This window comes from Staurois parvus, unplaced genomic scaffold (genome assembly GCF_062004578.1).
Source record: "Staurois parvus isolate SC_StPar_1 unplaced genomic scaffold, SC_StPar_1.0 ptg000964l, whole genome shotgun sequence".
Taxonomy (NCBI): Eukaryota; Metazoa; Chordata; class Amphibia; order Anura; family Ranidae; genus Staurois; species Staurois parvus.
The window spans coordinates 113,797-141,606 of NW_028318760.1; the positions used below are offsets into that span (position 1 = coordinate 113,797).

The 27,810-nt window shown below is 44.7% G+C and overlaps 1 protein-coding gene across 4 annotated transcripts in view; it reads right to left on the reverse strand.

Annotated features, from left to right (window-relative positions):
• The window catches only part of LOC149441641 (AP-1 complex subunit mu-1), a 106,956-nt gene that overhangs the window by 50,349 nt on the left and 28,797 nt on the right, over window positions 1-27,810 (reverse strand). For all 4 annotated transcript variants that reach the window (XM_089657089.1, XM_089657090.1, XM_089657087.1 and 1 more), the window contains exons 2-5: window positions 16,735-16,891; window positions 10,361-10,428; window positions 5,568-5,698; window positions 1,179-1,326 (exon numbers count right to left, since the gene is read on the reverse strand). In XM_089657089.1, coding sequence (XP_089513215.1) covers window positions 1,179-1,326; window positions 5,568-5,698; window positions 10,361-10,428; window positions 16,735-16,891 — 504 coding nt within the window. The remainder of the gene's footprint in view (window positions 1-1,178; window positions 1,327-5,567; window positions 5,699-10,360; window positions 10,429-16,734; window positions 16,892-27,810) is intronic.

Sequence of the window (27,810 nt, forward strand, 5' to 3'; positions counted from 1 at the left end):
GAAAGTGACAAGTGAAACATTGAAAGTGTTGTGTGTGAAAATATTAAAAATCATTATAAAAACATGATGAAAAATGAAAATACAAAAAAGGTCTGTTGTCCTTACTCATGGACATCATAAAGGACATGGATAAGCGACAAGGAGTCCATATGTCAGGAGGAACAGAATGTCAATAATTCTCCAAAAGCAGCGTTATTTTATTTTGTTTTGTGATGTCTACTACATAGGGCCAGAAGAGCGAGAAATATGTAGACAACTGCAATTATTCATAATAGTGGGTGATATCCCATTCAAGGATTCTTTTATTCATAGTAATGGGCAACGTCCTATTCATAGTTCAACCCTTTGGGTATCTGAGTCTCGAGTCTGAGTATCCAGAATACTTCTCTCTTGCAAAGGCGAGAAAATCTGTTGCCTCAAAGCTTTGAGGTAGACTTTACTGGTTCTAACTACATCCAAGCAATGGAGAGATTTCCTTTGAATGCTTTGAAGCAGGACATAAAGAATGGCAGGACCATGACCTCACTGAGGTGGAGGTCTTCACACCTATTGCATTCTTAAGATGAAATGGGTACCTTCGCTAAGGTAGCAGTTGATAGAAGGTCAAGGAGTCTTATAGGAAAAAAAAACAAAGATTTCCCTGCAAACAAGGAACTAGGAGCCAAGGTCCTTACTCCTGGAGAGTAGGAAAAAACTGAGCTGCCTCTTGCAAATAGGAGGGAAGAATTGGCTTTTGTTTATTTAATTTTTTTTCCTAGTGTCCTAGTCCTGAAGGTGGCATCATAAGTCAATGGTCAGAGATCAAGGTCTCTGTTTTTGTCCTTCAATGAACGTAAGAGGAAAGACGTCCATCTTCTGGCGAAAAACTGACACTGATGAAAAACTGAGGCATGCTAGAAGTGGGAGGGGTTATCCTGGGCTCATTTACAATTTTTTGTTTGTTTTGTCAATTTTCACTTTTGCAGACTGCAGTAAAACCCGCCTTTAAAGCTTCCAGTGCTCTCCAAAGTGTGGGAAAGAAATTTGTGGAAGATACCTTTGGAGTACAAATTATGAAAATATTCATTGAAGCAAACCATGCATAACTTTACATGTTGTCTAACATGCTAAAAGGCAATGTTGGGCTACTGTATTACACTATTTAACAGATGTTAATGTTTAAGCTCATGAGTACTTACAAGAAGGTTAACAGACTCTATCACATCCAGAAAAACTTCATTCTTCCTATATTTTATCCCCTCCGACCTCCAAGACACAGCATTGGTTACTGTTGCAGGAGGACGAGGTGCTCCAGTCTCTAGTTTGTGTCCCTCCTGTGTAATATACCTAAAAAATAAAATACAGAACCACTGCACCATTAGTTCAACATTTACTTCTTAACAGAAAAGTTTAATATGTTCAAAAGTTCAATGTTCAAAAAAAACACCAATATACCCTGCCTCTTACATGTGTATTGTACAAAACAGGACTGAATAAATACCACGAGAGGCTTTACAGACCTGACCTGTGTAACAGCAATGAATCATTAAAAGTCCATTTAAAGAATAATGTGAGCCCTGCATTTTGCAACAATTCAGGGTATATTGTAGGCGTGTAAAAATGATACCCTGTAGCTTTTGTAATGATAAAGAACAATAAATACCTTTCACTGGCTATTATCTTTAATTCCATCTGAATAGAACAGCTGTCAATCAGCAAGCAGAAACTGTTTTATACAGCAGATTAGATAAAAGCAAAACTGTCTGTAGTTGAAAAAGGAGGGGGGACAATGTTCCTGCAACATTGGGAGCTGGAAGAAAATTGTTGTCACCTTATAAAAAGGAAGGAGTAGGAAGAAAATTATTGGGTCAGTTGGTATGTGTTAAACATTTATTCACACAGTATTAAAGAATCTTGCTTAACTACATTAAGGCCTCGTTCACACCATACGTGCAGAAAAACTGATGGAAACTGACAAACAGATTTCACCTGCAGAGGTATCAGTTTTCAGGGGTGCTTAAATTAGTTTTTACACACCTTGCAGGTTCCTGTGCAGAAAAAAAATCTGCATACGATACCAGTGTTGTGGTTTGAACAGAACATAGAGAATTGTTTTCGCAGTGCCCTTGCAAAATGCATGCAGCAAAACTTGACGTCTCTGCAAGTGAAATCAGCATGTCAGTTGCCATCAGTTTTTCTGCACTTATGGTGTGAACGAGGCCTAAAAGAGAAATATGTTTTGTTTTTTTAAATACTACTTTTATAGGTGGTTGCCAGGTGAAATGGTAGTTGCCTGACTGAATTGTGCCAAGTGTAAAATTTGGTGGAGGGGGGGATTATGGTGGGGGATTGTTTTTCAGGGGTTGGGCTTGGCCCCTTAGTTCCAGTAAAGGGAACTCTTAAAGGTGTAAGCATACCAAGACATTTTGGAAAATTCGATGCTCCAAACTTTGTAGAACAACTTTTGTGCACAAAGCAAGGTCCATAAAGACATGAATGAGCGAGTTTGGGATGAAGGAACTTGACTGACCTGCACAGAGTCCTGACCTCAACCTCGACAGAACACCTCTGGCATTAATTAGAGCGGAGACTGCGAACCAGGCCGACTGGTGCACAGTGAATACAGGGGGCAAACAGAGGCGATCCATGCAAACGATTAGTTTGAAGGATTTGTGATTCCAATTGTTCCATTTTTAAAATGTTTCATCAACCTTTTGACCCCTTATTCTTTTCCATCTTTCCTTTCCTCTGTATATTTATGTAGTATTACCTTATATCATCTTATTTATTGTAGGATTTTGTTTTATAGGGGTGGATGCCTGCTTTGTCATCTCCAAGGGTCACGGGTGGGGGCAGCTACATGGTCGACGTTCATCACCCGGTACGGCCAGGCTCCTCTAACAATTGGTCGGGGGAGCTCTTGTTCCCTGGCCGTGGTGTTGGGCGGGTGCATTGGGCCCCCTATCCACTAGGGGCCACAGTGGTATTTCTATCCCTGGCCTCTGTGTGGATGGTGGGTTTGGTCTACCGCCCTGTTGTTGGACACTGCAGCCAGCCAGGCATGCAATGACCCTGCTCTTTCATTTTACGTGGCCTATCAGTTCGTGGCTGATGTTCCCAATTGCTTCCACTTTGTTATAATACAACAGTTGGCCGTGGAATATTTAGTAGCAAGGAAATTTAACTGGTGCACTTATTGCACAGGTGGCAACCTATCACAGTACCAAGCTTGAATTCACTGAGCTCCTGAGAGTGACCTATTCTTTCACAAATGTTTGTAGAAGCAGCCTGCATGCCTAGGTGCTTGATTTTATACACTTGTGGCCATGAAGGTGATTGGAACATTTGAATCCAATGATTTGGAGGGGTGTCCCAATACTTTTGGCAATATAGTGCATCTTTTGAGTCATGACTTGCTGTATTGCAGCTTGATTTTATTGATCTTCTTGATTCTTTTATCAAATTTTGTAATGAAAGATTTCCTGTTTTAGATTGTGTATAATATATCTTTTTTGCCATAAAAAGTCCCACGGGGATATTAGCATAAATTTTTTTTGCTTTGCTATTGGGATGTTTGCAGAAATGGTGTAATTGGTGGGACACCTTACCCAATCTCTTAGTTTTATATACCGCCCCTTTGTAAAAGTAGCACTTGCCTCTTGCAACCTTGCTACAATCACCAACTGCAAAGCTGCTCCCACCAAGGCAAATGAGGCTTTAAATAAAGCTTCTAGATGCTTGCCCAAAGCATCCTTAAATATTCACGTGTATGAGGTTCTAATAGAGATAAGAAACTGCCAGAGTTACTACAGGCATACTCCATTTCTTAGTGAAATCACTCTCCATGGGGTATTGCTGAATCTTTTTTAGCAGAGTGAACAGGGTGAGCCCAGTGTGTGTACAGAACATACTTAACATGAGACTGTATAGGGAAGGACTGAGGATCTTGTGGAATTCACCATCGATGGAGAAGAGCTCGGGAAGCAGTAATTTCAAATTAGTGCCAACAACTTCCACGTGAAAATTCACAAAGGCTTTTCTGCTCTAAGATAAACTCTTCAGGTGTAGAGTCCTTTGAGGAGGAGTCTGCTGTATCCCCTACTACAGTAATAAGGTTGTCTTGCTCTGGGTTTTTCTCCACTGGTTCCACAAATAGTGAGGAAGGAGGGGGAGGGGGCGTCTCCTTTGTGACCCAGGCAGTCTATATCAGCAAGTATTCCAGGAAGATGCTGTTGAACCCCAGCAAAAGCAGATGAAAATTACTCCATTTTAACGAAGGAACTGTGAGGAAGGTGCACCAGAGGTAGCAGAGTTACCTGAGAGGTAGGAAAAGTCAGAGCCTAAAGAACACACTGACCCCCAGGAGATATCTTGTACAGAGCGCTATGTCCAGGTTCCTCCTCCCTAACAGACAGAAGTATTTGGGACCGCTCATCCCCTACATCCTCTCCTCTCTGTGAGACATTGGCCTGCTGACTCGTTTATCAGGACCCTAGCTGGACACAGCAGTCACATACAGTCGAGAGGGCACAGTTCCCATGAAGGCCAAAATATTAGTCTCATCTGACCAGATAAGTTTCTTCCATGTGTTTGAGAAGTCTGCCACATGTTTAGGTAAACTCCAACCATGTATTCTGATTTCTTTTATTAAGCAATGACTTTTTTTCTGGCCGTTCTTTCATAAGGCTCCACTCTATGGAATGCATGGCTCAAAGTGGTCCTATGCACAGATACTCCCACCTTCACCGTGGATCTTTGAAGTTCCTTCAGTGTTATCTTTGATGATTTTATTGCATCTCTAATTATGCATTTTGGTTTTTTTACCAGTCTGAGTTTTGGTGGGTGGCCTTCTCTTATCAGGTCTGTAGTTAAGATATTTTTATTTTTCCTTTAGATATAATGGTGCTCCTTGGAATGTTCAAATATGGAACATTTTATTTTTTTTTTTATAGAACACCGGATTTCCATCCGATCCAATGGATAGATGGGTAAATGGGGGATACCCATCCGTCTGTTTTTGGCAGATCGGATGTAGGCGGGTGTAAACGAACATGTCCATTTACAACCACCACTCCATAGAGCAGAATGGAGGTTCTGATCAGGTCTGCCTAAAAAAACAAAAAACAAAAAAAAAAAAAACATCTTTTCAAAACAAGACGACTGCCAAGCCAGCAGGAGAAAGTGGATGATAAGGATATGCATAGGCTGAGCTATGAACAATAGCAGGGAGATCTCACGTCTAGGATCCCTAAGAAACATTAGCTAGCTGAAGATTTACCCAAGCAGCATTCATGCATAACAAATACCAGTCTTGGGTAGTTTTAACATCTAAAGTGACAGAAACAATTGAGTACTGCCCGTGATACTTTTTTTTATTTGCACTAACATACAATTTGTTTGGACTTTGAAGAAGGGGACATACCCCGAATGCTTGTCCTCAAAATTGTATGTTAGTGCAAATAAAAAAAGTATCACGGACAGTACTTAATTGTTTCTGTCGCAAATGCACTAATACGGCTACAATCACCTCAAGCAACATCTAAAGTGAAAACTTTTTTCAAAAAACAGGAAGCAGACTCAATACTTACTCTTGTAATATTTTGCTGTCTGTAGTCTGAGGATAGCCAAAATCCATTAACTCATCTAACAACTCATATATAATAACAAAATTATCGCGTATACTTTCTTCTTCTAATTCTTTGAAATATTCAGAAAATACCTGAAACACAAAAAAATATGCAAGAGAAACTATAAAATGTTATTTGTACAACTGTACATATGCATCATAAATGTGATATGTATGTTTAAAGTGATTTCAAGTTTGATTTTTTTTAAATGACAAATGTTATATAATTACCTGCACAGAGCGGCCCTGATCCTCCTCATTGTGGGTCCGACGTCATCGCTCTCAACTACTTATTTTCTCGGTGTGCTACCATAGCAAGCCGCTTCTTATTGTTGCAAACTTGTGGGCTCTATCCAGAGGCGAGCTGCCTGTGTCCACAGACACACACACACAGTGCCCCCTCTTTTGTCACAGAATTTGACTGACAGCAGCAGCTCAGCAAAGACTGTAAGAGCGCGGAGAACAGCTGCAGACAAACACATCCCTGAAGCGCATGAGCGCACAGATAAATATAAGGGGGTAGGGGGAAGTGAGGGGGCACGATTACTACCTAAACATTTTTTACCCTAATGCAGGGAATGCATTAAGGTAAAAAAATGTTTAGGCTTTAGAACCACTTTAAAGTCTATTTAAAGATGACAAGCATAAGCAAAGCCTTGCAGCAACTTTGTATATTAAACCACTTCAACTCCAGAGCAAATTTAAAATTTTTTGCCCACATGTAAAAAATGTGCATATTTGGGTATAAAATGACTAAGTGGTTCTAAAGGCTTTTTCCCTAAAATAACAAACTTGCTATACTTACCTGCTGTGTGCAAAGGTATTGTTCAGAGTGGCCCAAACCTTCTTTTCTGGGGTCTACCGCCGATACTCTTGGCTCCTCCTCTTCTGTGTCTGGCATCATAGCAACCCACTTGCTATGGAGGCAAACGTGCAGGCTTAATCCTATTGATACACACAAAGCAGATCAGACCCACTTCCCTCATCACTAAAGATGTCTGACAGCAGCAGGAGCCAATGGCTCCTTCTTACTACCCGTCAGTCCCTGTGTGAAGAGGGAGACAGGAGAGGAGACTGCAGATGGGCACAGCGTTGGATCGTTCTAGGCGTGAGGTAAGTGTTTAGAGAAGGATGGGGCACAGTAAGTCCTAAAATGTTTTTTACCTTTACGCAGGGAATGTATTAAGGTAATTAACGTTTTAGTTTTAGAACCACTTTAAAATCCCCAGAACATTATAGATTTTCTGAAAAGAGGGGCCTTGTAGAATAAAAAGATAGTATCTGTTTATCAAGCGTATTTTTTCAGGAAAAATATAACAAAAAAAATGGGCTTGACCTGTAAGGGAATTCCTATAAGGCGACTGGTGCATAGATATGCACACGCGCACAACATTGCTAATAGAAATGTGCATAGGCGCATCCCTCATAGAAATGAGTATGCGCACATTCCTGTAATTTTCCCGGAGTTGGGCTGTGTGTTACTTGGAGTTGGGCTTTAAGAATGTGTTTTATAATTAAGTGTTCTTGCATGGCAAGACCACTTACTGTTATCTCACATATACAGTGGGGCAATAAAGTATTTAGTCAGCCACCAATTGTGCAAGTTCTCCCACTTAAAAAGATGAGAGAGGCCTGTAATTGGCATCATAGGTAGACCTCAACTATGAGAAACAAAATGAGAAAAAAAATCCAGACAATCACATTGACTGATTTGGAAAGAATTTATTTGCAAATTATGGTGGAAAATAAGTATTTGGTCAATATCAAAAGTTCATCTCAATAGTTTGTTATATATCCTTTGTTGGCAATGACAGAGGTCAAACGTTTCTTGTAAGTCTTCACTAGGTTGGCACACACTGTTGCTGGTATGTTGGCCCATTCCTCCATGCAGATCTCCTCTAGAGCAGTGATGTTTTGGGGCTGTCGCTGGGCAACACGGACTTTCAACTCCCTCCAAAGGTTTTCTATGTGGTTGAGATCTGGAGACTGGCTAGGTCACTCCAGGACCTTGAAATGCTTCTTACGAAGCCACTCCTTCGTTGCCCGGGCGGTATGTTTGGGATCATTGTCATGTTGGAAGACCCAGCCACGTTTCATCTTCAATGCCCTTGCTGATGGAAGGAGGTTTGCACTCAAAACCTCACGATACATGGCCCCATTCATTCTGTCCTGTACATGGATCAGTCGTCCTGGTCCCTTTGCGGAGAAACAGCCCCAAAGCATGATGTTGCCATCCCCATGCTTCACAGTAGGTATGGTGTTCTTTGGACGCAACTCAGCATTCTATCTCCTCCAAACACGAGTTGTGTTTCTACCAAACAGTTCTATTTTGGTTTCATCTGACCATATGACATTCTCCCAATCCTCTTCTGGATCATCCAAATGCTCTCTAGCAAACTTCAGACGGGCCCGGACATGTACTGGCTTAAGCAGGAGGACATGTCTGGCCTTGCAGGATCTGAGTCCCTGGTGGCGTAGTGTGTTACTGATGGTAGCCTTTGTTACGTTGGTCCCAGCTCTCTGCAGGTCATTCACTAGGTCCCCCTGTGTGGTCCTGGGATTTTTGCTCACCGTTCTTGTGATCATTTTGACCCCACGGGGTGAGATCTTGCGTGGAGCCCCAGATCGAGGGAGATTATCAGTGGTCTTGTATGTCTTCCATTTTCTAATTATTGCTCCCACAGTTGATTTGTTCACACCAAGCTGCTCTTAGTTCCCCATTAGACTCCACCCACTCTATGACAAGTCAATTCTTAAATATGGGCATTGCCCATAGCAGGGTAATGACATCAACTGTATCCCCAGCCCTTTTGCTTTGATTCAGCTTTTGGCCAGGGAATCTCTCTTAAAGTGGAAGTAGCAAAAACGACCTTAATTTACCGAACATGTTGGTAATGCTTGCCTGAATTAGGCACAGGTAGTTCTTAAGGGAACTACAGACAGCTCTTTATTCCCGAGTATTTTAGGTGTGACCAAATCACCTTTTTGCCAAAACAGGAAAAAAAAAAAGTGTTAGGAGTCAGGTCACACCGGAACTGCACCGGAATGCGTGCTGCATTCCTGTACAGTGTGATTCATTGCAATTGAATGCAAATCTCACGGGAACATGTATAAAGTAGAGCATGCACTGCTTTTAAAAACATGCAGCACCAAATTGATTGGTACTGAGGTAACATGCGATTTGTTGCCTGCAAACGCACCACATTTGTGATCTGCGTTTGGGGTGCTGTTAATATATTGGCACCTGCATGGGTTTTTCCCTCACTGTGTTCTGGTGTGAACTAGCCCTCAAAATCACATTAGGAAATTTCTACTGCATGAATAATTTAGAGTTTATTAACTCTAACTATTCATTTAGACAGGCAGTTGAGTGGTTGAGCTGCGTTTGTTTACCACCTAGGAAACCACCCATCCCGCCCCCCCCCCAAGCTGCAATAGGCAGCAGACCAGGGTTTTTACATGCGTCGGGGCTGCAGCAATGTTTGGCCGCCATGTAGCAATCCGCGTGCGACAAGCCCGTTGAACACTACACAATGACACAAATGGGGAAGCTCTGCAAACGTCCTGAGTTTGTCAGCAAAAATGGGGTTAAAACAGGCTAATTGAGCTTCAGAGGACAGGGAGATTTAGATGCACTTCTAAATCTACACTACATCATAATACTGCTCTGTGAAAAAAACACAAAAAACAAACAAACAATGAATACCCTATACAGCTGCACTCAAAAACACATCCAAACACAATTTGCATCAGAATATATAAAACACATATGTTGGGCTCTATAAAACAATATATAACATTGCTCTGACCTGGCTGAACTTGGAAAGAGATTGAAGACATGCTATAAATATCTGAATTCTCCCGGATGTGAGCAGCTTAATCACAGACACCAGACTTGCATATTTGTATACGGTTTGTTTCATAAGAATAATCATTAACCACTTGCCGTCCGGTTGTTGTATATAAACGGCCGGACGGTGGCAGTGCAGGGTCGGGTGGTTGCCCCCCTGCGAGTGCGCAGCACCGCAATCCGGTGCCCGCTGTGTCCTCCGGACACAGTGGAACACTGATCGTCATACGGGACCTCTCTGCGAGGTCCTGATCATGTGATCACCGATTGTCCAATCAGTGATCACATGCTGAGTAGTAAGCAAGATGTCATCATTGCTTACTACGTGTGAAATCTGTGAATGTTCACAGAGGTCACATGGTACAAGGCTATTCACAACAGCCTCGTACCATGTGACAAGCTGTGACCAATCACAGCTCAAACAGTAGTTCTCAATGGCTGCAAGAATGCAGCCAGAGAGAAGGAGAAATTATTGCTTTTACAGCCTTTATGGGTGTAAAAGCAATCAGTGTAAAAAAAAAAAAAAAAAATCTTCAATCACCCCCCACAAGTAGTACAATGTCACCATGGTGACACTGTACTGCTAGGGTGACAGTATGGTAAAAAAAATATATATATAAAAAAATAAAATAAAAATGTAAAAAAAAAAAAAAAAAGTTTAAAAATTATAATTTTTGGTTATAAACTAATTTTAAGTGTTAGGGGGCTACCCCACACAGAAGGTGTGAAGGTAAAAAACGTTGAGACTTTAGAGCCACTTTAAGTTTTTAAGATTTAAAAAATAATTTATACAAGAAAATATCTAGTGTCCGACATGTGAGCCTAATGTCCTTTAAATCACTGTTTTCGCATTCAACAGCTGCATGATGAGAAAGTAATTTCTACATAGTAAATGATATACCCACCTGAACAACTTTGTAGAGGAAGGAAAATACCAGTGACACACAAGCATTCTTTTTGGATGTTGCAACCACTAGTGTATGGTTAAGGTAAATAGACTCCAAATTCCCAATTCACTGCATAATTTTCAGCTCTATGCTATTCCTTTACTTTATCTTAGGCTTGCAAAACTATGCAGAATAGGCAATATTACAGCAAAACAATCTGCAATAATACAAATGGATCCGTTGCCGTTACAACTCATGAATTCCTGTGTCCTTCAGTTGTTGATAAAGAAAATATCAGTTTTTATAACAGATTTAATGTACATTCCAAATCTAAAAATTAAAGTTGAAATCCAGGCATATATAAAATACACATATTAATACAGCTCTGTAAACAACAAGCACCAGAACTTAAAAAATGCAAGCGTTTAAGTATCTGAATCTGACTTGATATTGGTCTCTTGCAAGCTATTTGTACAGATGGTACAGAAAAGCTTGGAGGGGGGCGGGGGGGGGGAGTTGCAGCACAAGGATTCAAACAGGTGTACTACAGTGCAACGAGTATGCAAATAGGAGACGAGCAGAACGGCAAAGATAAGCTCATCCACGTGCTGCTTCCCCTTTCGCAGTCCAGTCCCCGGGTAGGAGTGGGAGAATCTTTTAATAAAAGTGAAAATGTGGGATAAAAGTTCCCCTCCCCGCAGGACAAATCTTTGCTGTGGAGCAGCAGAGCTGTGTAAACAGACAGAAATGCAGATTCTTTTACAAATTGAAAGTGTTCACCTTTTCAGAATAAATGAAAAGCTGACCACTGTACAGTCTCCTCATTCCCCCACCACCCCAAACCAGCCCTCACTGTACTCTTCAGGGATGCTGAGCTGTCAGATCCCACCTGGTCCAGCATTGCAGAGCTATTTACTGTGCAGGCACTGACCAGAGGAAGAGACCCATCTACTTTTACAATAAGAAATGATGGGGAGGGTAGCTATGGTGAACTTCAATTATCCTGATGCTGATTGGGCAGACAGAACTGCTCACTCAACTAAGGGTTGCCATTTCCTGCATGTGACGCAAGACAATTTCATGAGTCAAATGGTGGAAACCCCAACTAGAGATAATGCTCTGCTGGTACTAATAATTACAACTAACACAGAGCTAACTGCAGATTGGAAGTAAGGGATAATCTAGGTAACGGTGATCAATGAGTAATTACATTTACCATAAATTATAGGAAAAACACACAAGCATAGGAAAAGAAAGCTACATTTCAAAAGAGCTGCGCTTCATACTACATAAACACTAAACAGGATCAATTTCAAGAGAAGCAGGGTTGCATTAACAGCATATTAACCAACAGCATTCCACTGGATAACAAATATAAAAGAACAAAAGTTAAACCTGGGTGGCTAAATGCCAACATAAAAAAGGCATATTAAGGAGAAAGAAATAGTCCTTTAAAAAATTATCTACATTTCAAAACTACAAAAAATGCAGTAAGAAATAGAAGAGTGTGATCAGGCCGCTAAAATAGATTATGAAAGACACATTGCTAAGGAAAGTAAATAAAACATCCCCCAAAATTCGTTAAAATATATAAAAGGCTAGGTCAAAACATATTGATCACGGGAAGTTGGTCACTAGGGACAGGAAGAAGGAAACTGTAATAATTACATTGTCCTCCTCAGTTTATATGAAAGAAAAGGAAGAGTATATTAAACAAGAAAACTAGAAGGTAATGTTAAAACCATTATTATTGAATGTACCCTTGTGGTAAACAAAGACCAGTGTTCAAAAAAGACTAGAAAAACTTAATGTGAATAAATCACCAGGACCAGACAGCTTACATCCAAGAGTCCGCAAAGAACATAGGTCATAGTCAGACCATTATTCCTCACTTTTAGGAACAGCTTACTGACTGGAATGGTACCAGTAGATTGGCAAAAAGCAACTGTGGTGTCAACATTCAAAAAAGGACTGATATATATACACACACCTGGAAACCACACACCAGTCAACCTAACATCAATAGTATGTAAACCATTGGAAGGGATGATAAGGAACCATATCCAAGAATTTGCTGATGAAAATAGTAAAAAATAGTATCATTAGTCGTAAGCAACATGGATTTATTAAAGACTGTTCTTGCAAGACCAACGTTTTAACATTCCATGAGGAAGTGAGCTTTTTTTTTTTGGCTAAAAGGAAGACCTTTGAATGTGGTGTATCTAGATTTCATTAAGGCATTTGATACAACACCCCACAAACTATTATTTACAAATTAAGGTCTTTTGGCATTGATGACATGGAATGTACCTGGATAGAAACCTGGTTGCAGGACAACATCCAGAAGGTGGTGATTAATTGTGTATTTTCTTTATGGTCTAGAGTTGTGAACACTTCTTCATGAAAGACTTGAGGCTAACAAGCCATACTTCCAACAGAAACAAGTCCAAGTGACCCACCAATAGACAAAATGGCAGCAGGTGCTCCGAATTAACAAGTCCAAGTCTAAAACATTTTGTTTGCTGTAACAAAATGCGGTTTATCAAAAGGGCTGGAGAGCAGTACAAAGATGAGTGTCTACAGGCAAACATGAAGCATCTTGTATGTTCCTTGTAGGTTTGGGGCTTAATTTCTGCACAAAAATCTGGAAATGGAATTAAGTGTCTCCTCAATGCTTACAAGTACATGCAAATACTTATCCATCCTGCAATATTATCAGAAAGGTGTATGATCAGTCCCAATTTCATTCTGCAGCATGACCACGACCTCAAACACAGGCAAAGTGATTAGGAGCTATCTTCAGCAAAAAGAACAAGATATGGTATGACCACCAAACCCTGATCTCATTATTTAGTTTGTTTAGGATCACTGGAAACGAGAGAAGCCACTAATATAGCCTAAGGCTGTCGCAAACATGCGCAACACAGTGAAGTACGCAGACTCCATCTTGCTAAGAGTAGCCATTTCTCCCTTATCCTTCCCCTACCCCTCCCTCTCACTGAGAGGAGACATTTGGCCAGTGTTTGTGTGTGTGTGCTGGTTATGGGACACTGGCCGGCCAAGGCATCTCTGAGCTAGGTGCCGAGCTGTCTGTGAAAGCTGTATCCATTCTCACCTAGGAAGAGATAAGGCCAGCTTTCCCAAGAGAGTTGGAGTCTCACTGTCCAAAGTACCTGTGTAATTTCACACTTCGTAAAAAGATAATGGAGCCTTCCCAGGAGTTCAAGGCATTCCCAAGAAGCACACACCAGCTAACATTTATAAAAGATCCATATTTCCCCTATGTCTCATATCTTGGAATATGAAAGACTTACATAAAAACCGGACACCTCATCAGATGGCCAATGAGCAGGCGAACAGTTTGATGGGTCACTCGCTTTGTCTCGGACCATCAGGGAGGCCGAAACATAGGACCCATGAACCATGCAGTATAATTTCATAATTCATATCTAAAATAATCCTCAGACTTGTCTGCATAATAATATACCCGCGGGTGGACTGTCGCTTGTGCAGATGGAAAGTTATAGACCAGAATATGAGTTATGAAAGATGTTGGCTCCAGTTTAGGGCTCCACCTGACGATTCCTCCCTAAACAGGGGATTGGTCCTTTACTTCAGAGCCACCCCCTGCTGGGAAACTTTAAAAACAGGCTGTCAATCCTAAGAGTGGAGTTGAAGACGTCTCCCATTTTAACATCAATACCACCTTCTGCTCAGAAACGTGATCTGCTTACATCCAAGGCTTAATGGCAAGTACCTTAACCTCTCTCTGATATCTCTTTGCTGTGCTGTTATTCTCTGTATATTTATATACATCTTACTTACATCTTTTTTCTGTAAATATTTTTATTGCACCCGTTTGACCTTTTCGTAATAAATCTTTCTTTCTGAAAGTGTTGAACGGTTTCTATAGCTCTGTATTGCAACTCACGAATTCCTGCCTCGAAAGAGATGCTACTGTTTGTTTAAACCTCTGTATAACCGGCCTGCGGACCGTTTTATTCAGACGATTATTTCAATCATTATAGTGTTATAACTGATAATGCGAGTTTCCTCTTTCTCTGTACAAAAAGGAGGTGGTGGCAGTGTGGAGGGTTAGTTGCGTAATTAACCCGACCCAGTAACGATCGCCCAGGCTGCCGGTACATCGATTGTGGTCCGTCAGCTGGAAAATTGTTGTGCAGGGTGCAGCTGGGCGTGGCATTGTTACGCATGTCACATCGCGGTTTTAGATTGGCTAGTCCTTCGGTCACGAGTTTGGTGAGAAGGTCTGGGGTCTGACGCCATGATCGTGAGGTTGTCGCATGTTGGTGGCGGCGATCTTGCAATCGTGACAAAGGCCTCTTGCACAAAGATGTAAAGTTGAGCATATGGGTGCAAAGTGTAAAATACAGTGGATATAAAAATTCAACACACCCCTGTTAAAATGTCAGGTTTCTGTGATGTAAAGAATGAAACAAAGATAAATCATTTCAGAACTTTTTCCACCTTTCATGTAACCTATAAACTGTACAACTCAATTAAACAACAAATTGAAATCATTTAGGGGGGGGGAAGTAAACATACAAAAATGAAAACAATATGGTTGCATAAGTGTGCACACCCTTAAACTAATACTTTGTTGTAGCACCTTTTGATTTTATTACAGCACTCAGTCATTTTGGGTATGATTCTATCTATGGCACATCTTGACTTGGCAATAATAGCCCGCATTTCCTTGCAAAAACACTCCAAATCTGTCAGATTGTGTGGGCACCTCCTGTGCACAGCCCTCTTCAGATCACTCCCCCCGATTTTGGATCGGATTCAGGTTTGGGCTCTAGCTGGGCCATTGCAAAACTTTAATCTTCTTCTGGTGAAGCCATTCCTTTGTTGATTTGGATGTATGCTTTGGGTCGTTGTCATGCTGAAAGATGAAGTTCCTCTTCATGCTCAGCTTTCTAGCAGAAGCCTGAAGGTTTTGTGCCAATATTGACTGGTATTTGGAACTGTTCATAATTCCCTCTACCTTAATTAAGGCCCCAGTTCAAGCTGCAGAAAAACAGCCCCAAAGCATGATGCTACCACCAACATGCTTCACTGTAGGTATGGTGTTCTTTTGGTGATGTGCAATGTTGTTTTTGTGCCAAACATAACTTTTGGAATTATGGTCACAAAGTTCAACCTTGGTATTATCAGACCATAACAATTTCCAACATGCTTTTGGGAGACTTCAAATGTGTTTTTGCAAAATTTAGCCAGCCTTGGATGTTTTTCTTCATAAGAAAAGGCTTCCATCTTCCCCTCTACCCCATAGCCCAGACATATGAAGAATACAGGAGATTGTTGTCACATGTATCACACAGCCAGTACTTGCCAGATATTCCTGCAGCTCGTTTAATGTTGCTGTAGGCCTCTTGGCAGCCTTCCAGACCTGTTTTCTTCTCGCCTTTTCATCAGTTTTGGAGGGACATCCAGTTCTTAGCAATGTCACTGTTCCATGGTATATCTAATGCCTTGGAAATTCTTTTGTACCCTTCTCCTGACTGATACCTTTTAACAATGAGATCCCTCTGATGCTTTGGAACCTCTCTGCAGATCATGGCTTTTGCTGTAAGATGCGACTAAGAAAATTTCAGGAAAGACCTACTAGAACAACTGAACTTTATTTGGGGTTAATCAGAGGCACTTTAAATGATGGCAGGTGAATACTGACTCCTATTAAACATGATTTCGAATGTAATTGCTTAATTCTGAAGACAGCTACATCCCCAGATATAAAAGGGTGTGCGCACTTATGCAACCACATTATTTTCATTTTTTTAGGTTTACTCCCCCCCTAAAAGATGTCTGTTTGTTTTTCAATTGAGTTGTACAGTTTATAGGTCACATTTAAGGTGGAATAAGCCTGTTTTTTTTATTTTGCTTTTTTGCAAAATCAAAAATATCATGACCACTGCATGTGAATCGCCCCTCCAGCTGTATGGTAGATTTTAGGTGAGCACACTGAACTTCAGCTCAACTGCCTGTTTTTACTGTCCCCACTCCCCAGCACCACACCCTCACCTTTACCCCCAGGCCGCCTAGCTTGGGGATGAGAGAGTTTTGATGGAGAGATGGAAAGAGCTATGGATATCAGCACACCTTCAGAAATAAATCTGTTGCTTTCTACTAGTGAAATAACCCCAGTTCTCCTCTGAGATGCAGTATGCCAATAATGATCTGAGGATGAGGAATTTCAAAGCCCACTAGAGAAAAACAATGAATAACCAGAACAAAGGAGCCATAAGAAGATACCAATATTATCTCCTACTAAGTTGCATTAAGTGTTTCCAATTTTTCCTGACAATGGAGAAAAAACATTTCTAAAATGTACAATAAATTCTTTTTAAGCCATTTATAAGAAAGGATACAATATAAATTATTGTGTTTAATCCACATGAACCTGACTCCTCCATGAGCAAGTATTGGTGAAAGTGCCCCTTCTTCCTCCTTTTCCATTAGGATTGGCATGAAGTGCTCAACTTCAGACATATCGACATCGCCACGGTAATTGCGACATATAAGGACCTAGGCAAAAATCATAAAAAAAATTGGTGTATAGCAAACCTGAGGAATTAAATTTCTATTGTTTTTTTTGCAACAAAAGAAGACCATTTCTGTTAATGATGAGGTTGTAAAAATGACTACATTGTTCAGCTTCTGCATATAAAAAAGGCAACAGAAAGACCAATTTACTATTACATAGTGTGCGTAATTATCTTATTTAGGTTTATTGATGATATTTAGTTCTTTGGCAAAAACTCAAAGTGTTCTCACATGTACACAGTTTTAAACTTTGTACAAGTATAGGTCCTGCCCAGCCGCAGAAACTACAGGATACCTATTACTTTTGTTAGACACTCATCTGGCAGTGAAATGGCAGTTCATAGGGCTTAGCCATGAAGTCAGGAAATGCCAGATTCCCAATAACAGATAAAAATAATAAAAGAAAAAAAAAAAAAAAATCAAAGTTACACTTACAGTAACACCTTTTCCAGTAGTCTTTCAGGACAGCACCTCTAGAGACCTTGGCTCCTCCCCACCTGAGGAAACACCTCCACCCTAAACAAAAAGCACTATCACTCCCCTCCGACCTCAGTTCCTGGACTCGTACCTCCGGTCACCTGGGAAGATATAATATGAGACACCAAAACATACCATAAGACATCTCACACAACAATTCTGCAACAAAGGGTGGGTAACCGGTGCTGTCCTGAAAGACTACTGGAAAAGGCGTTACCGTAAGTGTAACTTTGATTTTCCCCTTTTGTCTATCAGGACAGCACCTTGAGAGGATAAGCGAGTACTTACCCCTCGGGCGGGCTCACTGCTTGCAGTACCTTACGTCCGAAGGCCTGCTCCTGCACTGAGACCAGGTCAAGTCTGTAATGCCTAACAAACGTCCCGTAACTAAACCAGGTTGCGGCCCTACAAATCTGTCCCGGGGAGGCTCCTGCCTGTTCCGCCTGCGTTGCTGCCATGGCCCGTGTAGAATGAGCCCTGATTCCCTCTGGGATTTCTAGACCCTCGGCCTGGTATGCCTGTTCAATTGCTAGCTTTAACAATCTAGCTACTGTGCGCCTGGAGGCTTTTTGCCCTTTCCTGGCCCCCGCAAAAGAAATAAAAAATGAATCTGTGCTTCGAAATATTTTAGTCCTATCTAGGTAAAGGAGCACACACCTTCTTACATCTAACAAATGAAATTTCTCTTATCTTTCCCCCAAGGGATTAGGGTAAAACAAAGGCAAAACTATATCCTGTTCTCTATGAAAATTTAGGGCCACTTTAGGAACAAAGGATGGGTCAGTCCTGAACACCACCCTATCCGGAAAAAATTGCAAATAAGGCGTCCTGACCGACAGGGCTTCCAGTTCACACACCCTCCTTGCTGTGGTGATTGCCACCAAATATACAGTTTTAAACGTGAGGGCCCTTAGGGAGCAGGATCCTAGGGGTTCAAACGGTGGTTTCATCAACACCTTGAGTACCTTTGCCAAATCCCATTTTGGGAAAGGTCTATTTCCAGGAGGTCTCTGTCTTGCCAGAGCTCTAAAGAACCCAATTACCAATGCCTCCTTAGCTAAAGGGGATTCCAGAAAACACACTAAGAGACGAAATTTGGCTCTTGAGTGTGCTGATCGTGAGCCCTTTATCGACCCCCGCCTGCAGGAATTCAAGCACCAACAATAGGCTATGGGTAACCACTGAGACCCTGTAGCACCATTCTTTAAAGCACCTCCAGACCTTCCTATAGATGGCTTGGGTTTCCCTCTTCCTGCTGGCTAAGAGCGTAGCCACCACCCTGGCTGACAGTCCCTTTGCTAACAGAAGCTGCTCCTCAGAAACCAAAATAAAAAAATGTAGCGCTGCTCGCATAATAAATAAGTGCATATAAATATATATACCAAGTATATCAATTAGTGAAAAAATATCAAATCAACTGTTAACCAAGTGATCTCATGCAGAAATCCAAACAATTGTATGTGAACACAAAAATACACTCAAACTATGATGGTGATGATGATTGAAAACAATTAGTGCTGATTAATCACAACCTTCAAACTTAATTATAATAACCTAAAACATGTGAAAAGCATATATGTCTTTCTATATAAATCCATTCAGTGTAAATCATATATAAAATCACGCGTGCATATAGTGTAGTGAAACCACAATATAAAGACAACTTAAACAGTGCTCTTAAAGTCCAAAAAATGCTGATGGTAACAAAGTAGGGACAATAACAAAGCTCATTAACTCACATGGCAGCAGTATCCAGTTCAAAACCCCATGCTTTCGGATGAGGGAACGAATGTATGGGTGTACAGGTGTACCAAAATGGCCGCTATGCCGGAAGTGCGTCACTACGTCAGGCCGATGCGTTGCATCACAATACCATGTGACTTCCTCAGGGCTGTATTTCAATTGTTTGGATTTCTGCATGAGATCACTTGGTTAACAGTTGATTTGATATTTTTCACTAATTGATATACTTGGTGTAACGGACCGCCTGACGGCACCACTAGCACTCCACTGGTCAGGTGTCCCCAGAGCGCAGAATCTAAGCCCCAGAGTACTTATTCACCAGGGCCCCTGATGGTGGGGATGGACTTGGAGTACCCCGAGACCAGGTCGCGACTACTGAGTACACCCGTCAGTGGTAGGGGTGTTCGCCAGGGGCTCCAACAGGGGAGAGCCTGATATGAGGAGGTCAGGTGACCCCGATGGGATGGATGGCTGAGCAAGTGCGAGGTCAGACAAGCCGGGTCGGTAGCCGTGGGGGCGGTGCGGTACAAAGCGGAGGGCAGAGAATAGTCGGGTCACACGCCAGGTCAGTAACAGAGTATCAGATCCAATAGGGGGCATCCGGGAGAGAGGTCAGGCAAGCCAAGGGTCAGAGTAGGAGAATACAGAGTGGGCAGGTACAATCCGGATCAGCAACTTACAGGGTACAGGTTCGCAGATTCAGGGAGCAGGTAAGACCAGAAGGCACTGAATGACAGCTCAGGGCCGTTTAAATATCGCGCCCTGCGCTGTCATTGGTGTCAGCCGCGTGCCCGCGGCTCCTAGTGTTCGAACACCGCGGTCGGCCTGGACTTAGTGCCCATGTCCCTGCACCAGGCGGCGCACTGCGCCAGGACCAGCGCCGCGGGGATCCCCGACATTGCCCCCCCCCCCCTACGGGCAATCCCTGGATGCCCACCCGATCTCTCCACCACGGGTGATCATGAAGAAACCCCCGGACAAGTCTAGGTGCATGAACATTTTGGGCTGGTTCCCAGGAATTGTCCTCCGGACCATATCCCTTCCATTTAATTAGGAACTGGGTCTGACCCCCCACCTTCGGCATTTCAGGATTGCTTCTACCTCAAATTCTTCTTGCTCTTCGATAGTTATGGCCTCCGGAGGTCTGGACTCTCGAGCTGGAAAAGGGTCTGGGACCACTGGTTTCAGCGGGGACACGGGAAATACTGGGTGGATCTTGAATGTCTCAGGGAGGACAAGCTCGTATGCCACTTTGTTAATCATTCGCTTCACACAGAAAGGGCCTACAAACGTCGGTCCCAATTTCCTTGAATGACACATTTTTAGATTTGTTGTTGCCAACTAAACCTTATCCCCAGGCTGCAGCACCAGGTCCCCTCTTCGTTTCTTGTCAAACGCCTTCTTGTTATCCTCCTGGGCCCGAGCGATGGCCTCCTGAAGTAATTTGTTGTTGGTGGAGAAAAAAGCAAGTGCGTCTTGTGTTTCCGGAACTGGACAATCGGGGACCAGATCAGGGAGAAAGACAGGGTGGAATCTGTAGTTTGAGAAAAACAGGGATTGTCCCGTTGCTGAATGTTTTGCGTTGTTATAAGCAAATTCTGCCAGGGGTAAAAGTGGTAGCCAATTATCTTGTAGGAAGGATGTGTAGCAGGTATTGCTCCAGGGTCTGGTTAGTCCTCTCTGTCTGTCCATTGGTCTGCGGGTGGAACGCGGAGGAGAGGGAAAGTTTGATATCCAATGCCTTGCATAGAGCCCTCCAAAATTTTGACGTGAATTGGACCCCTCGATCTGATACGATGTCCTCTGGGACTCCCTGTAGTCTTACGACTGAATGAAAATTTGTGCAGTCTCGGATGTCGACGGGGTATTTTTCAATGGTAAGAAGTGGGCCATTTTAGACAGTCGATCGATGACCACAAGGATCGTGGTGTGGCCCTGGGACAGAGGGAGCTCGACTATGAAGTCCATTGCGATCCTTTGCCATGGTCATTCGGGTATCGGTAGTGGGCGCAACAGTCCCCAAGCCTTGTTCCTTGAAGGTTTGTTCCTTTGGCAGACGGCGCAGGTACTCACGTAACGTTTGCAGACCTTAGCCATGTTCGGCCACCAAAAGGAGTGCTGGAGAAGCTCCAGGGTCTTTGCTAGGCCAAAGTGTCCTGCCATCGGGTGGTCATGACAATGTCCCAGGACTAGGGTTCGTACTTCTTCAGGAACCCCGATCAACCCCTCCTTCCATAGGAGTCCCCCCTTGTTCTGGAGGGACACCCCAGATGGGGTTGACATAGCCGTGGATGCGTCCAGAAGTTTCGACTGAAGTTTCGTTTGGAGGGCCAAGAAGTTCCCTGAGGACAGAATGGTATCGGGTACTGGCTCTTCTTCGGGGTCCTCGAACATGCGTGACAGCGCGTCGGGTTTTGTATTCTTAGAACCAGGTCTGCAAGTAATATGAAATGAGAACCTGGAGAAAAAGAGCGCCCATCTTGCCTGTCGCGGGCGTAACCGTTTGGCAGTTCTCAGGTACTCAAGGTTCTTATGATCGGTGAAAATCAAGATTGGGTGTGTGGCTCCTTCCAGCACGTACCTCCATTCTTCTAATGCGGTTTTGATGGCCAATAGTTCTCGATCGCCAATATCATAGTTCTTCTCTGCGGGAGTAAGCTTCCTTGAAAAGAACGCTACAGGATGTAGAAGTTCCTTGGTGCCTTTTCACTGGGAAAGGATGGAGCCTACTGCATTCTCTGACGCATCTACTTCCAGAATGTACAGCAGGGAAGCGTCTGGATGGCCAAGAATGGGTGCTGTGGTAAACAGTTTTTTCAGGGCCTCAAAGGCTTCCTGGGCCTCCGGCGTCCATCTGAAACGGGTTCCAAGTTTGGTCAGCTGAGTTATTGGTGAGACCAGACCCGAGAAGTTCCTAATGAATTTTCGGTAGAAATTCGCGAACCCAATAAAACGCTGGATGCCCTTTTTGTCTGTGGGCACTGGCCAATCCAAAATTTCTGAGACCTTCTGAGGGTCCATCGTGACCCCCGTGGTGGAGATAACCAGACCCAAAAAGGTAATACTAGGCTGCTCAAAGCTGCACTTGTCAGCTTTGGCATATAACCCATGCTGGCCCAACCGCCCCAACACTTTTGCCACATGAATCCTGTGATCCTTAAGTGAGGGTGAAAAGATCAGTATGTCATCTAAGTAAACGATTACAAAAATGTTGAGGTAATCCCTGAAGATATCGTTTACGAAATGTTGAAACGTGGCTGGGGCATTGCACAGCCCAAATGGCATAACCAGATATTCAAAGTGCCCGAACCGGGTACGGAACGCTGTCTTCCACTCGTCCCCTTCCCTTATGCGAACCAGGTTGTAGGCCCCCCTTAGATCTAATTTGGTAAATACGGCCGCAGACTTCAGGCTCTGAAAAAGTTCTGGGACCAGGGGCAAAGGGTAACTATTTTTAATCGTGACCTTGTTCAATTCACGATAATCGATGCAAGGTCTCAGAGATTTATCCTTTTCTCCACAAAGAAGATCCCCGCCCCTGCTGGTGAAGTGGAGGGGCGGATGAACCCCTTCTGGAGACTGTCCTCAATATATTCCTTAAGGGCCCCCAATTCAAGCTCAGACAGGGAGAAAATCCACCCAAAAGGGATCTCTGAGCCAGGCAACCGGTCAATGGGACAGTCATACGGGCGGTGGGGGGGCAGGGTATATGCCCCTTGTTTACTGAATACGTCCAAGAAGTCATGATAAGCTGCGGGAATAACCTGTTTCAGGTTAGAGTCCCCTTCGGAGCACAGGAAGACTTGGGGGGCTGCCGGGCCCAAAGTGCGACAGTGTTCCTGACAGTATGGGGAAGGGAACAAGATAGACCCGGTCTCCCAGTCAATCTGGGGGTTATGGGCCCGCAACCAAGGGAGCCCCAGAATGACTGGGAAAAGGGGTGATGCAATGGCATCTAGGCGGAGGAACTCCTGATGCCGATTGGCTATTGTAGTGGCAATGAGGGGGGTCTCCTGATTTACTACTCCTGATTTGATCTGGGAGCCATCTGCCAAAAATATGTTAAGACCCCTTTTTCTGGGCTGAAGGGGAATCTTCTGCTGGCAAGCAAAGTCTAAGTCCAGAAAACAACTGCACGCCCCCGAGTCAACTATGGCTGTTACCTCCAATAGATAAGGAGGAAAAAGAGGCTGACTTACTCATTTTCAGAGGGCAGGATCGTACCATATGACCGGCTTCACCGCAGTAAAGGCAGAGGTTCTGGGAACGTCTCCGCTGGCGTTCCTCGGGCGATAATTTAGGCCGAGCCAGGCCCAGCTGCATCGGTTCCTCAGCATCTCCTGGAGGTGGACTCTGGGTATTCAGTCTGGTTTGTAGGCCCGGGCCTTGGATTGGAGCCCATGTATTTCTGCGACCCTGACCGGACCTCTCAAATCTGCGTTCCCACAGTCTCCGGTCAATTTGGATTGTTAGGGCTATAAGGTCTTCTAGAGACTCGGGAACCCCCACTCGGGCCAGCTCATCTTTTAGAGGTTCTGAAAGGCCCATACGGAATTGGTGCCGCAGAGCGGCCTCGTTCCAGCGTGTGTCCCCCATCCAACGCCTAAATTCTGAGGCATACTCCTGCCACCCCAGTGGCCCTGTCTAAGCGTGTATAACGTCGCTTCGGCAGAGGCTGCCCGCTGTGGGTCATCGTATAGGATGGCCATAGCCTCAAAAAAATTATTCACCGTTTCAAGGTGAGGGTCATGGTTTTCTCTTAACCGATGGGCCCAGTCCTGGGGTTCGTCCTGTAATAGTGAGATTATAAATCCCACTTTAACTGACTTAGTCACGAAGGTGCGGGGTTGTAGGTCAAAGAACAGGAGGCAAGAATTTCGGAAAGCCCTAAAGCACGTGCGGTCTCCGTGAAAACGTTCCGGCAAGGGTACTCGGGGTTCCGCCATAGGTGGAGGGGCAGAAGCCCCCGTGGCCGGCCCAGAAGCCTCTCCAGGCGGAGGCGCAGAAACAGGAGCCTGTGGGGTAGTGTCAGCTACGGAGAGGGTCTGGAAACGGTTTTCCAGATGCATGCATTTGTCCTGCAGGGCTTCCACAGCCTGTGTCAGGGCCGACAAGTGCCTGCAAATGTCTTCCAGCGGGGAGGGCCCTCCTCTAGGCTCAGTCATGGCCTTCTGGTACTGTAACAGACCGCACCACTAGCACTCCACTGGTCAGGTGTCCCCAGAGCGCGGAATCTAAGCCCCAGAGTACTTGTTCATCAGGGCCCCTGATGGTGGGGATGGACTTGGAGTACCCCGAGACCAGGTCGCGACTACTGAGTACACCCGTCAGTGGTAGGGGTGTTCGCCAGGGGCTCCAACAGGGGAGAGCCTGATATGAGGAGGTCGGGTGACACCGATGGGAGGGATGGATGGATGGCTGAGCAAGTGCGAGGTCAGACAAGCCGGGTCGGTAGCCGTGGGGACGGTGCGGTACAAAGCGGAGGGCAGAGAATAGTCGGGTCACACGCCAGGTCAGTAACAGAGTATCAGATCCAATAGGGGGCATCCGGGAGAGAGGTCAGGCAAGCCAAGGGTCAGAGTAGGAGAATACAGAGTGGGCAGGTACAATCCGGGTCAGCAACTTACAGGGTACAGGTTCGCAGATTCAGGGAGCAGGTAAGACCAGAAGGCACTGAATGACAGCTCAGGGACGTTTAAATATTGCGCCCTGCGCTGTCATTGGTGCCAGGCGCGCGCCCGCGGTTCCTAGTGCGCATGCCCGAGTTCAGACGCCACGGTCAGCCTGGACCTAGTGCCCGCGTCCCTGCACCAGGCGGCGCACTGTGCCTGCGCCGGGACCAGCGCCGCGGGGATCCCTGACACTTGGTATATATATTTATATGCACTTATTATGTGAGTAGCGCTACATTTTTTATTTTATTTTATACATTTATGGTAATCATTGGTATATGATTTAATATTAGCAGCTTCTCTTCTTTTTGTATAGAGTTGAACACTTGTGAGCGCAGGAGGTTCACACCATTATTCCTCAGAAACCAAGCTGTCAGTTTCAACCTCTCCACCCTGGGACATAGGACCGGCCCCTGCGGCAGTAAGTCCTTCCGCGGAGGTAATACAAGGTGGCCGCGTGGCTAAGGCCCTCAATGTTGCGAACCAAGCTCGACAGGGCCAATACGGAGCTATCATGATTAGAGAAGTTTTCTCCAACCTGAACTTCAACACCGCTGATAGTAGGGCGACCGGGGGGGAAGGCGTAGCACAGAGGGAGATCCCACTTCTGTCCTAACGCATCCACTGCACACGCCCCGCCCCACCGGTTTAGCGAAAAAAATAAAAAATCTTGGGACTTTGTTGTTCTGACCTGACGCTAAAAGGTTTATGTCTGGGGATCCCCACTTCCTTACAATGGCCTGGTAAACCTCCCCATTTAGAACCCACTCAGATTCTCTCAGTTGCCGTCTGCTCAAAAAAATCGGCTACCCGATTTAATTCCCCTTTTAGGTGGACGGCTGATAAGGAGGCGAGATTCCTTTCTGCCCAAGACAGAAGCACCGCCGACAGGGCCCAGAGAGACCTGCGCTTTGTTCCTCCCTCTCTGTTCACGTAGGCTACCGCTGTTGCATTGTCCGAAAGTACGCGGACATGCTGGCCCAAAATCAAACTCTGGAAGGAGCGAAGTGCTTCCAATACCACCCTTAGCTCCCTCCAGTTTGAGGATTCCTCCCTTTCTACTGGAGACCACTCTCCCTGTACCACCGATTCTCCTAGGTGGGCCCCCCATCCCTGGGCGCTGGCGTCCGTTGTGATCTCCTTGATCACCGGGAAACTCCATAGCAGCCCCTGAGTCACAATGGCTGTCCTCCTCCACCACCACAGGGATCTCTTCACTCTGGAGGGAATATGTACCTGGGCATCCAATGACCGTAGCTGTCGGTCCCAGATGCTCAGTATGAAAAGTTGAAGGGGACGAAGATGCAATCCCGCCCACTGTACTGCCAGGATGGACAAAGTTAACAGTCCTAATACCGACATAGCCTGCCTCAATGCTACTTTGCGGCTTCCCAGTAACTGCCTGATCCCCCGTCTAATTTGACGAGCTTCTCCGGGGTTAACATGGTCTTCTGACAGGTGGAGTCCAGAATGTACCCTAGATAGGTCATTCTTTGGGAAGGGACCAGGCAGGACTTGTCCAAGTTCAGCAGTCATCCCAGACTCTCCAGATGTCTCCTCACCACTGCCATGTCCAGTGCGAGCCGATCTGCCGAGCCCGCAAATAAAAGCAGGTCGTCCAGATAGGCTACCACTGAAATTTTCTTAAGCCGAAGAGGAACCAACGCCTTGGACAGAACCTTGGTGAGGAGGAGAGTCCGAAAGGCAAGGCCCGGAACTGTAGGTGATACGTCCCTGCTGTGCTCTGTACTGCCAACCTGAGAAATCTCTGAAATGCCTCTGGGATGGGCACGTGCAGATAGGCATCTTTCAGGTCAATGGAGGCCAGAAAGGCCCCTGGTGGAAGGAGGGCTCTGACTGTGAAGATCGAGTCCATCCGAAACCTTTTGTAACGAATGGACTCATTCAGGGGTTTCAGATTTAAGATTAAACTGTACGCCCCTGACAGTTTCTGGACCACAAACACGTGGGAATAGAAACCATCCCCTATCTCTGCCTCAGGAACTCTTACTACCACTTTCTCTGCCTCTAAATCCCGAAGCGAGGCTAGCAAGGCTGAGGCCCTCTGAGGACACCTGGGCAGGTTTGTTATTAGTAACCTCTGCGGCGGTGGTCTCGAAAACTCCAGTCGGTATCCCCTTCTTATGATGTCCAGTATAAAGGGGCTGGAGACCTCCGCTTCCCACCGTGGGAGGAAGGCTGCCAATCTTCCTCCCACCGGGGGAACCGAGTCACCGTGGTTTCTGGGGCTGGTCAGGATGACGGAATATTGCCCCTCCCTCTCTGCCCCCATGTATTCCTCTGTCCTTTTGCCCTAGGGCTCTGTCTCTTTCGGGGACAAAATTTCCTACCCCCTAGATCCTGCATTTTTCGCTTCAGGGGAAAGGACTTTTTCCTTTCCGCCATGCGGTCCAACACCATCTCTGACCCCAGCCCAAACAGGAGATCTCCTGAAAAGGGGATGCCACATAACTTTACCTTAGACGTGACATCCCCCTGCCACGTCTTAAGCCACAAGGCCCTGCGGGCCGAGTTGGTCAGGGCCGCCGACCTAGCTGCCAGCCTCACAGACTCTGCTGATGCGTCCGCAATGTACCCCACCCCCTGCAACGTTTCAAATGACGCAAGGATCTTATCTTTGGGGGAATCAGCCACTATATGTGCCTGTAACTGCGTTAGCCAGTACTCCATGTTTCTGGCTACTACAGTGGTGGCCATGGCTGGCTTCAGATTAGACAGGGTCGAGTCCCATGACTTTTTAAGGAGGGATTCAGCTCTCCCATCTATCAGGTCTGGTAAAACACCCATATCTTCAAAGGCCAAATCCATTTTCCTAGAAATCTGGGAAAATGCCGCATCCAACTTAGGATTTTTGTTCCACAAGGCTGACGGGTCTTCACTCAAGCGTAGATTTCCGTTCAGTGATTTGGAGAAAAGGGGCTTCCTCTCTGGATCCTGCCATTCTTTTCTTATAGTGTCCACCAAAACCTCATGTATGGGGAATACTCT